The sequence below is a fragment of the Gymnodraco acuticeps genome, unplaced genomic scaffold (assembly GCF_902827175.1).
Source record: "Gymnodraco acuticeps unplaced genomic scaffold, fGymAcu1.1, whole genome shotgun sequence".
Lineage (NCBI taxonomy): Eukaryota > Metazoa > Chordata > Actinopteri > Perciformes > Bathydraconidae > Gymnodraco > Gymnodraco acuticeps.
Window position 1 is genome coordinate 1,550,111 of NW_022991325.1, and position 12,576 is coordinate 1,562,686.

Consider the following 12,576-nt stretch of genomic DNA (forward strand, 5'->3'; position numbering starts at 1 on the left):
ACCTGCATCATGAAAATATTGAATCTGTGTGGGTTGAAATTCTTTTTGACAATGCAATGCTAAATCTGTAATAGTCGGGACAATCTATAGACCACCGGAACAGAGTGACTTTTATCATACATTAGATGGGTGTTTGGCTGATGTGGGGGATGTAGAGACAATTATTATTGGAGACTGGAACACGGATATGCAACGTAAAGACACGTCCGTCTTCAAGTCCTTCAGTAGGATTTGTGATCTGCACGGCTTCAGCCAGCTAATCACCCAACCCACCCGGGTATGTGAAACAACACAAACTACCATTGATCTCATTCTGACCTCTGACAAGTCCAGGATCTCCAGTAAAGGGGTTATAGCATGCGGGTTAAGTGATCATTATATGATATTCTGTACCCGCAAAAAGCTAAAACAAAGGGCCGGCTGTCACAAAACAGTCATATCTAGAGACCTCAAAAACTACTCTAGCGAGGCCTTTAACGTAGAACTGGAGAGCCTGGACTGGTCAGATGAGCTCAGTGGTACACAAGTTGAAGAAACATGGCTTGGTTTCAAAAACAAATTCTCTGCAATACTCAATGATTTGGCCCCCCTAAGAACAACCAGGGTAAAAAAATCGCGCTGAGCCGTGGATGCACTCCGGCATACTGACCGCCATGAAAACCAGAGACAAAAAATGCTCTGAGTTTCATAAAAGTCAGTCAAAGCTTTCCAAAAGCACGAGCAGTGAACTCCAGGCCCACGTGACTGAACTCAAAATTGAAAGAAACAGACTAAGAAATGACGTAAGCTCCATGATCAAAACTGCCAAAAAGAATTTCATCAATGTCAAAACTGAGGAAAACAAAAATAAACCCTGTGAACTTTGGAAATTACTCAATAACCAGCTTGGCTGCAGTAAAAAACTCAAAACGAGATTTTCTAACTTAAACATAAAGACAGATAACAGGCTCATCACAGACAAACTGGATGTGGCCAAGTACTTGAACATTTTTTTCACAAACATAGCCACAACTCTTGTAAATAAATTGCCCTCCCACTCAGGGCTTTTTGGAGTAGATCACATCATGACCTACTACAAAAACCTAGGGGTACGCAAAGATGATTTCAGTCTAGCAACGGTAACAACAGCAGAGGTACTCATTAAACTGAGCGCCCTCCAACCTAACAAGGCCACTGGCCACGACAATATCCCCTCCAAATTCCTCAGAGAGACAGCAACCGCCATCTCACCAGTCATAGCTCACATAATTAACCTCTCCATAAAACAGGGAAAAGTACCCAAAGACTTCAAAATTGCAAGAGTAACCCCCCTGCACAAAAAGGGCAGCAAATTGGACCCAGGCAACTACCGCCCTGTTTCTATACTTACCTCCATCTCGAAAGTCATGGAAAAAATAGTATATGAACAGGTCGAAAAGTACCTCTCGGAAAAGAAACTAATCTATGAATTTCAATCTGGCTTTAGAACATCCCACTCCACTGACACATGCCTTCTTTATTTGAGCGACCACATCAAACAAGAGGTGGACGAGGGCAAGTACTGCGGCATGGTGATGCTGGACCTACAAAAGGCTTTCGACACTGTCAATCACCCCATTCTGATTGACAAGCTAAAAGCAATTGGTTTTGATAAACTATCGGTGAGCTGGATGCAATCCTACCTGGAGGGGAGAGAACAGAGGGTGGAGGTAAACGGTACTCTGTCCCCCCCCCTCCCAGTGAGCTGTGGTGTTCCACAAGGAAGCATATTAGGTCCATTACTGTTCCTAATTTATGCAAATGACATGTCATCAGCATGTGACTGCAACTTGTTCCTGTTCGCGGACGACTCAGCCCTGCTGGTCTCTGACAGGAACAGGTTGCAGGTTGAAAAAAACCCTCAGCTCCGAGCTCGGCAGAATCTGCACCTGGCTCGCCGATAATAAATTATCATTACACCTGGGTAAAACAGAGTCCATTCTCTTCGGTTTGAAACATAATCTCAGCAAATCCGACGACTTCTCAGTTGCAGTGGGCGACATTATTGTCACAAGTAAGAAGGAAATTACATACCTAGGATCTATTCTTGAGGCAAACCTCTCCTGTGACAAAATGGCATCCAATGTAATAAAAAAAGTCAATCAAAGAACTAGATTCCTATACCGGATCTCCTCTCTGGTAAACAAAAACACCCTGAAAACTCTGGCAGGAGCACTCATTCAAGGGTACTATGACTATGCTTGCACGTCATGGTACCATAGCACCTCCAAGGCGCTAAAAATAAAACTTCAAACATCGCAAAATAAACTGGTCAGACTACTGCTTGACCTCTCATCTAGAACCCACCTCACCTCTGCCCACTTTGACAACCTAGGATGGCTTAGAGTAGACGACAGAGTACAGCTACTTGCAATGGGCCTGGTCTACAAGATCCACTACACCTCTATGGTACCCATGTACATGTCAAAATTCTTCCCAAAGGTCAAGGAATACCATGATCATAACACCAGAGGGAGCTCCACAAATCATGTGAAACCCAGATTTGGCACAAAAAAGGGGGAATACACGTTTCGCAATTATGCCACATCAAGGTGGAACGCTCTTCCCACAACTGTAAAGGAAAGTAAAACTATACTTACCTTCAAAACCTCTCTTAAAGAGCACCTTCGGGGGAGAGCATTGCAAAACTGGCCCCGGTAATGGTACAAATCTCAACCTGTCGTTCAATGGACAGCTTCCCCCCCCCCCCCCATCTATGTATATACTCGCATTTTAGACTCTGTTACTAACTGTATATCTGTAGACTTGGTATGTCTTAAATGTCCAGTTAGGATGTATTAGAACGAAATCTAAAATGAAAATTGTAAACAAGCAATCTGTATGTAAAAAAAACACCTGTATGTAAATTGTAAATAAGCCATCTGTATGTCAAATATGTCTTATATGTCTTAAATGACATAATGAATTGGAAATGGGGGACCCTGATGTAAACAAGACGAAAGTCTTTCTCTGGTCTGCATCCCCTTAACAATTGTATGTTTTGAGCTGTACTGTACTGTACCCAATATACAAGCTGTTAATAAACTTTTCAATCAATCAATCAATCAATGCAGCCAAGACAGTACAGCCACACCCTCTCCACTGATGAACCCACAGGGGGATCACAGGTGCAATAACTATTTCATGCTAAATGAAGCTCTGTTGGATATCACTAGATCCTGTTACAGCGTAATATAAGTACATAACGATTGATGTGAACATTAGCATAATTACTAGCTGGCCACTAGCTGCTAACTGCCGCCTCGTTAATATCAAATCCATCATAATAACAAACCATTACCATGCGGTCATGAACGCACGGTGCTGTTACGTGTACGCAAATTGACGTGTTTGATGTGAACGAGCATTTTGGTTAAAGCTGCGCATGCGCTATGAGCGCACATACGGGTACTTCTCAGGCATGCCGGGTAATCTGTGACGTTTCACTCTCTCAAAAATTGGGCCATATTATCAAGCCCCCAGGAAGTGCGCCGGACTCAGATGAAAATATTCGTGCTGGCCAAACGGCGGTACTACACTTCCGTTTGGTTGCCAGGCCCGGAAACACTTTTTCCCATTGACTTACATGGGGAAAGAGTGGTCTGTAACTCGTTGGATATTTTTTTTTAAACTAAATAAACTACCCAGTATGAACACTTGTATAGCCCTTATTAAAAACATTCGTTCCTCAAGTTGTAAAAATTAGCTAATAACGTTATTCTGAGAGTTATTTCCCTCTGCATTATGAACGCGCATCTAACCCACGGGACCGCGCCGCCCGGCACGTTCATGTTACGTGTCCCGACCAATCAGAGCACACTGTGCTGCTCCCAGGGAGGGTGGGGCTGGAGCTATTGGAGCTACAACGAGCCGTTAAAGGCAGAGAGTGAAATTCAGTGAATACACGTAGTTTACAGAGATGCTGTTTGAGAAACCAATGTGAGTTGCGTTTATCTTTACCCATGGATGCACAATAAGAACGGATCCATATCGTCTTACTGCCATCCCACGGAGCTGTAATAATGGATATATTGCACATGTTTGCTGTAATTCATTATCATACTACATGGGCTGTATGATTAAATCTTGTACTGTAAATGTTGTATTAAATAAAGTTAATATTACCGACATTATTAACGTCCCTGTAGCTTCGTATTGCACTAAGAAGCTTATTGCACTGTATATAAATATATATATATACAGTGCAATAATAATTTCATGCTAAATGAAGCTCTGTTGGATATCACTAGATCCTGTTAGAGCGTAATATAAGTACATAACGATTGATGTGTACATTAGCATCATTACTAGCTAGCCGCTAGCTGCTAACTGCCGCGTCGTTCATATCAAATCCATGATAACAACAATCCATTACCATGCTGTCATGAACGCACGTGCGGTGCTGTTACGTGTACGCAAATGGACGTGCTTGATGTGAACGAGCATTTTGGTTAAAGTTGCGCATGCTCTATGAGTGCACATACGGGTACTTCTCAGGCATGCTGGGTAATCTGTGACGTTTCACTCTCTCAAAAGTTGGGCCATTTTATCATCATGCGCTAATGAGCAACTCTCATAGGAATTAATGAGGCCCCGCCTCCCACGCTGTATCCAGTTCTTATTATACATCCATGGCCTGAAGCCACAGAGCTCTTCTTTTACTGTCCTTTCTTCTTAGAGGAAGTACAGAAACACTGAACTATTGATTATGTTTAATGTTTGAGGTGCAATAAACGACACAGCAGCTTTTTGACATGATACAACTATTATGTTCCGCCTCCCTCATGAGAGTAACAGCTGGAGAAATTACAGCCTCGCCTACTCATTTTAATTTAACCATATATCAAGACCGATTGTCGATTACCAATGATCGAATGTAATTATTTGCCTGACTGGTCATCGTAATCGAGCTCTTTGGAGATCCAAAAATCCACGGTTTTCAACATTTTTTGATCGGATTGGCAAAAACTTCAGAATTTGTATTGACCGCCATTCAAATGACAGCGTTGATTCCCCAAAAAGTGGGCGGGGCCATATTTTTTGCCCGGGAAGTGACGTAGGTGTTAGTAATCTTCGTAATAACTAGTAAACTAAAGACCATGTACATCCACTGTACACATAATCTGAAATAACAACTCATATTTCTCGCATCAAATGACATCAAAACGCATTTTAATGGCCAAACTAACCTTAAAATAGGCATTTTCCACCGAGAATAAAACGAATGTCTGTCATGTTTTTTTTTCTGCAGGGAGAAATTTGAAGATCACGTGACATAGACGCCAGCCAGTGGAAATGAATGGTGAAATAGGTATCTTACAATTTCAGAGGCATTTTTGTAGAAATACTACGTCCCAAATTGTGGACCAACGTTGCAACAACTTGCATAATGATTTAAAGGACAATCATTGACCAAGTAAGGCGTAAGGGGTGGGAATTAATACGCATTTAATTCCTCCTGCTCCCTTTCGGACACATATGATTTATTATTATTATTAATATGAAGACTTTTTTTGTTGAATATATAAATATTATCATGAATGTGGATAAATACTGTATTTTAACAATACGGTATTCTGTTTTTCACATTTTTTTTTTTTTTTTGTATCTGTTCGAAATAAAGATTGAAATGCATCTTTAAAAAAATGACAGAAACCTCCCGGTTTTAATTTCACTTTAACACGCCTCAAACAAACTATGCAAGCACATTTCGCCCAGTGGCCATATCCTCCAATGATAGCAGCGTTTAGCACAGAATGACGTTCAACCAGCCAATGATCGTTGCGCAAGTGATGGCGTATTAGAATCAAGTAAGGCTGATCCATCGGTTTTGTAAATCGTGTAGTCACTGTGGGAAACTGAAGAGCAGTCATTCACAATAGCCAAGAAAAAGTGGAGTTTGCAAGTTCTAGCTACTAGGAATAAACCACAACACACTCACAATGGTAAGAGCACCAGACATTAGATCACATGCCAATGTGTTTTTAGGTAAATGGTCAAATGTAACTAGTATTTAAGGGTAACAGTTACAAGCGATGGCTAAGCTAATGTTGGTAGCCAGCTAGCTTATAGACTTCTCCATCCTGCTTAAAGTTAGCAAATATTCTATGAAAACATATTTTAAGTTTGGGGTTGCAAGTAACTTCAATCTCACAACTCTATAAACGTTTCAATATATTCAATGTTGTAGTTAATTATACAAAACATTTCATTGTGATGGTAGCCGGGGCATAGCTGCAATGCTAAATATTTAGCTTACCTAGCTGCACACGAGCTAACGTTGTGTCTTGTAGGCTAACTTAACTGTTACAATCATTCCCCGAATTCACTTTAATGGCATTATGATTCAATAACTCCGGTTCACTTAAAGGGCTGATGTTGCGTTTGGGTCAACATCAGCTAACGTTTGGTTAATTAGACATTGCTAGTTTGGTTAGCTAAAGCTTCAACCTACCAAGCTAGTCAGCAATTTGTTCACTGACAGCAGACAACTGCAACAACTTCAACAACCCAGCAACGAGGTTTCACTATACATCATTACATTTAAACATGTATAATGCGTGATAATAAATACTGTGGTTTAATAATAATGTTCTACAACTACACTTTTTATTTTATCTTGCTTTTATTTCTTTTGATCGTTGAAATAATTTTTAGATGAACGTTATGCTCCATGTTTACACATTTGGGTGGTTGGAAATAACCCTGAGTCATGTTTTTGGTCCTTAAATGAAATACATAGATTTCAGTCATTTATTTTGAGGACAACATTATTCAGTATCTTATTTGCATGTTGCAAATAATACATATTCTTAGGATATTCTTTACATGTTATGCTGCATGAAAGGGCCTCAACTTAAACTTAATTTTAATTTCAATGAATGTGCTTAAAAATGAGCTTTATGTTTAAATAGTTTGATTTGTCGCTTTAATCAGTTGTTTGATCTATCAATGGTTTAAGCTCTGACTAACTTAACTCTTCTCACGTTTCTCCTTCTTCATCCAGTCTATTATGTCCTATAACGGAGGGGCCGTCATGGCCATGCGAGGGAAGAACTGTGTGGCGATAGCAGCGGACCGGAGGTTTGGCATCCAGGCTCAGATGGTCACCACAGACTTCCAGAAGATCTTCCCCATGGGAGATAAGCTGTACATCGGCCTGGCAGGACTGGCCACTGATGTTCAGACAGTGTGAGTGTGTAGACCTCCACCTTGTTCTCTCAAAGTGGCTTAACAGTTGTGTTCACAACACAGTACCAGGGTACTATGGTGACAGGATTGATTTACAACTCTATAAAGCTACAACTCTCAGATCTAGACTAAGTAAGACTTCTCATTTAGAGAAATCCTGGAGTGTCAAGTACAATACTACACCTATAATGTTTATACCAGTAACAAAAGTGTTGTAGTTGAATAGTATTACTATTCATTCTAATAAATAGGGGAGAAAATGTTATTAGAAATTCTGAAATAAGTTAGATTTGTGATGACTGAATTCAATGTAAATATCTGAGGATTGATGGACGTCTTTGCCTTGTGTGTAGATCCCAGAGGCTTAAATTCAGACTGAACCTGTACGAGCTGAAGGAGGGTCGCCAGATCAAGCCCAAGACCTTCATGAGCATGGTGTCCAACCTGTTGTACGAGAAGAGGTGAGTGCACTGAACTTAATATAGACCCATGTCCACATTTAAGCTGCTTACAGTAGGCACAAATACCTGCATAAATGGTAAATATGTCATGCTCTCATCAGGTTTGGGCCATACTACATCGAGCCTGTGATCGCCGGAATAGATCCAAAAACCTCCGAACCATTCATCTGCTCCTTGGATCTGATTGGCTGCCCCATGGTGACAGAAGACTTTGTTGTGAGCGGCACCTGCTCCGAGCAGATGTACGGCATGTGTGAATCTTTGTGGGAGCCAGACATGGTGAGTAGTGTGTGAAGTCACCTCAAGTGTAGGTTACTTGGAAGTCATTTATGTTTCCTTCATGATCAATGTATATATTGTAGAGAAGTACACATATTACTGTAACTGGTTATGTTAATATTCTTATTGTATTGGACATTTTACTCTTAACATAATTTTTTACATAAATATCTTAGTTATTTTTATTGCATATTGATTATTATTTTTTACTTTAACTTGTGTTTATATTACTATAAATTATAATAACTTTATAAACATTACATTAAATTATTATATATAATTCAATTTCTATTGTTTCTATTATTTACCTTTATTTGTTTCCTTCTGATTATGGTAATTAGGAACTTTAGCGTGGGCATTTTTATGCATTCAAATGTTCCCATTACCTTCCACATGTGGTATGAATGGAGCAGAGATTAAAATATCACAAAAATATATTGCACATTTGACAGCTGACGGACTCAATACGGCGTTCAACTTTTGAGAAATATTCATTTACCACTTTTGTTAACTGGGATATAAATCTGTTTTCTGTTCATGCCATTTGTAACATAGGGTCTAAATTGAAGAGCCTTCCTATTGTTCAGGACTCGGTCTACCTGGTGTTCAATCCTTGCCACACATTTGTTTTGAAATATCTCGAGTAGGGATGGGTACCGAGCCCCGGTATTAAACGGGTCCCGGGGCTGAATTATTAAAGACCGTGGTACCGTTAAGGTCCGACGTTATCGCTCTTTTTATCGGTACTGGAGACATGTACAAAATATGTCATATGTATTATTGCTACACAAACATTATATTGCAGTTTTAGTGTCGCCAACTCCGTTTCTAATATGCAAAAAGACTGCAAAATGCATCGATGGTTATTTTTAGTATTTTCGATCTTTCCAATCCAGACGAGAGATCTCTCTCTCTCTCCCGTCTGTGTGCGAGGGGGCGGGTCAGTTTACACACACGCAGCTGCTACATGCAACAACACACACACACGGAGGAGATGGCGGAGAGAACGCACTCCGAGGTGTGGTTCAACTTTACCCGTCTCGATGTGGAAAATCCTCGTCACCAAAAGTGCAATAAGAGTTTAGCATGTAAGGGCGGTAACACGAGCAATTTGTCGAAACATTTAGCAAAAGTGCTCCACATCCAGACGGAGGAATGCACCGGGTTCCACTGTCTTTCTAGCAGCTCTGTAGCCCCATCCACGAGTAACGTTTCCACGTCAGGTGTTATGTATGCTAGCAGCAACACATGAGTTAACTACATTATGCAAACATGGGTTAATGATTAGAGGAAACTGAGTTATTTATTTTGTTAAAGTTTCAGCTATTCTGTTTACAGTTCTGTCATCAGATTATTTAATACCATTTGTTAAAGCATTGTTGTTTCTTTTGATGTGAAATATTATTTATTTAATTTAAATAAAAATAAATGTTCACATTACATGTCACTTGTTAGACGCTTTTATCCAAAGCGACTTACATACTCAATACTGAGGGCAATCCCCACAGGAGCAATTTGGGGTGAAGTGTCTCAGGGACACAACGACACGCTGACTGCAGTGGGGTTTGAACCTGTGACCCCCTGATCCCAATACCAAGGCTCTACGCCCCCCCGTTCACAATTTGTTTACCTTATTTTTTTTCTCCAAAAGAACCGATAAGTGTTCCGTTAAAGGACCGGATCGATAAGCGGTCTCGATAAAAGTAGTAATACCGTTAAAACCTTAAAGGAATGCTCCACTCATTAGATAATTAATCAGAACTTCAGTATTTAGTGAAACATTATGTTTAAACCATACCCTAAAGAAATCAGCGATATTCCCCGGTAAATAATGATTTTATAGCTGTCAGGCCGCTGCCATTTTCAGTAGTCACGTGATGGTCGTGACGTCATCCATGCGTTCACTTTGTAAACACACGAAAACATGGCGGAGTATTTGAGTTCATTACATTACATTGCATTTAGCTGACGCTTTTATCCAAAGCGACTTACAATAAGTACATTCGACCAGGAAGACACAACCTTGAAGAAAACAGAATCATATAAGTACATCAGGTTTCATAGAGCCAAACATTTCAAGTGCTACTCAACTGGCTTTAGATAAGCCAGTCCTTTATTAGTATAAAAGTGCTTTGTTAGTAGTTCTATCGCTCGAAGTGGAGTCGAAAGAGATGAGTTTTCAGTCTGCGCCGGAAGGTGTGTAAGCTATCTGCTGTCCTGATGTCAATGGGGAGCTCATTCCACCATCTTGGAGCCAGGATAGCAAACCCACGTGTTTTTGCTGATGGGAACTTGGGTCCCCCTCGCAGCGAGGGTGCAGTTCGGACTCGTCAGCCGAGGAAGAAGTTTTGAGCAATATGAAGAGATTGGATGGGGGAATTCAGCCATACAGGTTCGAGCCTACTTAATAATTCCTTACATTTATTATAGCGCTTTTCCAGATGCTCAAAGCGCTTTACAAATACACATTACACGTATCATACATGCAATGTGGACAATACCCACAGGAGCAAGTTCAGGTGAAGTGTCTTGCCCAAGGACACAACGGCTTTACAGACGCAGCAGCGGCGGGTTTCACCCCTTGATCTGATGATCATTGCACAGCGCACTGCGCCACACCGTCCATCTTCACGCCTCGAGGTCATCGAGGCGCTTTTACAAGTACACATTGGTATCATACATGTACTGTGGACAATACCCACAGGAGCAAATCTGGGTGAAGTGTCTTGCCCAAGGACACGGCCTGACGCAGTGGCGGCAGGAGCGGGTTTCGAACTGGAGTTCCCCAGCACCCCCCTTGATCTGATGATCAGATGCACAGACCACTGCGCCACCCGTCCGATAAATACTTAGTACTACTTAGTAGATACAATGATTTTGATTACTAGATATGTATGCATGTAGTACCACCCTTGCTAGCGATTCCCTCTCTAGTTTAGCATACTCAGCCTCGTTGTCCCTGGCCCTAGAACCACGATATTATGGGGCCGGAAAACTGTGGGAAAATACCCACTAGCCGGTACTACGCTATATGGAAAGGCCACCAAAAACTGGCCTGGCCTGGACGATAAAGGACGTTTAAACGGGGCTACCCGCTGTAATGGAAATGCGCCATAACATACCTTATTCTTACTCCGAGCACTACTTCTGGTCCTCCGTCGCTTCACACTTGCAGAGGGCGATTTCTCAACTGGCCGAACTGGTGTCCTGGTCGGTGGTGACACCAGAAAGACCGATGGTACTGCATCTCCATTAAGTAATGGTTGTTCAATAAATCCCATGTTATGTTTTATCATACTCATAGTAGTCGTCCGGAAACTTGAAATGTTCGCTGCATACATGCGCCTGTGGATCTTTCGGTTCGGGCCGGCCACATTTCGCTAGCCACTGCCTCCGAACGTACTTCCTACGCTTACCTTTTGGCAACAGATGGAACCGAGCATTCCGTGGATTGTTCCTATCAGAATTGTGGCAATGTTTCGCGATACAATGAGGCATATTTGAAGAGAGTAACTACAGTAAATAACATGAACATCAACCTCGAAACCAAACGCATGGTTTACGTCACGTCCGGTAAAATGGCGCCGCCCACAGTGTTGATGTTATTTCGGTAATTAATCAGTTTAAAATCACTGATAATGTCATCGGATTAAAAAAGAAAAGAAAGACTGGCAGAGACTGTTTTATCGGATGATAATTATTTAAAAATGAGTGTCATGAGCATACCATTCCTTTAACGATACCCATCCCTAATCTTGAGTGCTTTATTTGAGAAATGAGTTGTGTGTGCAGGAACCAGAGGATCTGTTTGAGACCATCTCCCAGGCCATGCTGAACGCGGTGGACAGAGATGCCGTGTCTGGAATGGGAGTGGTCGTCCACGTCATGTAAGTACAGAGACGGTTCAGAGATGGTTTGATGTTGATTGACAGGTTTGCAGTGATTGACAGCCTTTTCTTCTCTCTGGCAGTGAGAAGGACAAGATCACCACACGAACCCTGAAAGCCAGGATGGACTAGAGTTTCTGTTTCTCTCCACACTTCACCAACACACACGTTTTGTATAAAAATAATAAACAATGCTTGTTCTGTCTTTTTCTTTTCTTCAAAAAATAAACATGTTTAAACTACTGACATGACTGAAGTTATTGGTGGAAAAACTTTCACTACGTCGGCAATACTTAATTTTTGTTGCATTTTTGTATAACCAGGATTAACAAGTTCACATTAAAGACACAGGCAGGGTTGACCATGGAAAATATAGTTATAACCTTTCGTTATTGTCTATACGGCTGCTTTTTTCCAGCATGTCTCACTGATGACACTTAAGAAACATTACCGTGTAGAAAAAATGTAATACACTATGATCTGCCATTATTTTTTTTGTCCAAATATGCTGCTTAAAATGATTTGGTTTTTCAAAAATAAGCTACCAAGTTGGCCGTGGTGTAATTTAATGAACTACATTTACTTCAGTATTTTAGGGGGTACTTGTAGTGAAGTATTTCCGGTCTCTGCTACTTTATGCTTCAACTCCACTACATTTCAGACAGAAAAAGAGTACTTTTATTCCACTATTTCTTTGACACTTGTTATACTTTTGACACGTTTATAATATATTTTCTTAT

At 40.9% G+C, this 12,576-nt stretch overlaps 1 protein-coding gene across 1 annotated transcript; it reads left to right on the forward strand.

Annotated features, from left to right (window-relative positions):
- Positions 1-5,794: 5,794 nt before the first annotated feature.
- psmb3 (proteasome 20S subunit beta 3) lies at positions 5,795-12,080 on the forward strand. Its single transcript, XM_034240361.1, has 6 exons — positions 5,795-5,963; positions 7,025-7,209; positions 7,563-7,670; positions 7,772-7,949; positions 11,742-11,836; positions 11,920-12,080. Exons 1-6 carry the CDS (start codon positions 5,961-5,963, stop codon positions 11,966-11,968), a joined length of 618 nt encoding a protein of 205 aa, XP_034096252.1. The 5' UTR covers positions 5,795-5,960; the 3' UTR covers positions 11,969-12,080.
- Positions 12,081-12,576: the final 496 nt, after the last annotated feature.

Bases quoted from the DNA above. Each gene is read 5' to 3' on its own strand.
- psmb3 (XM_034240361.1), top strand. The intron at 7,671-7,771 runs GTGAGTGCACTG...TGCTCTCATCAG, and splicing joins AACCTGTTGTACGAGAAGAG to GTTTGGGCCATACTACATCG. The intron at 11,837-11,919 runs GTAAGTACAGAG...TCTCTCTGGCAG, and splicing joins GGAGTGGTCGTCCACGTCAT to TGAGAAGGACAAGATCACCA.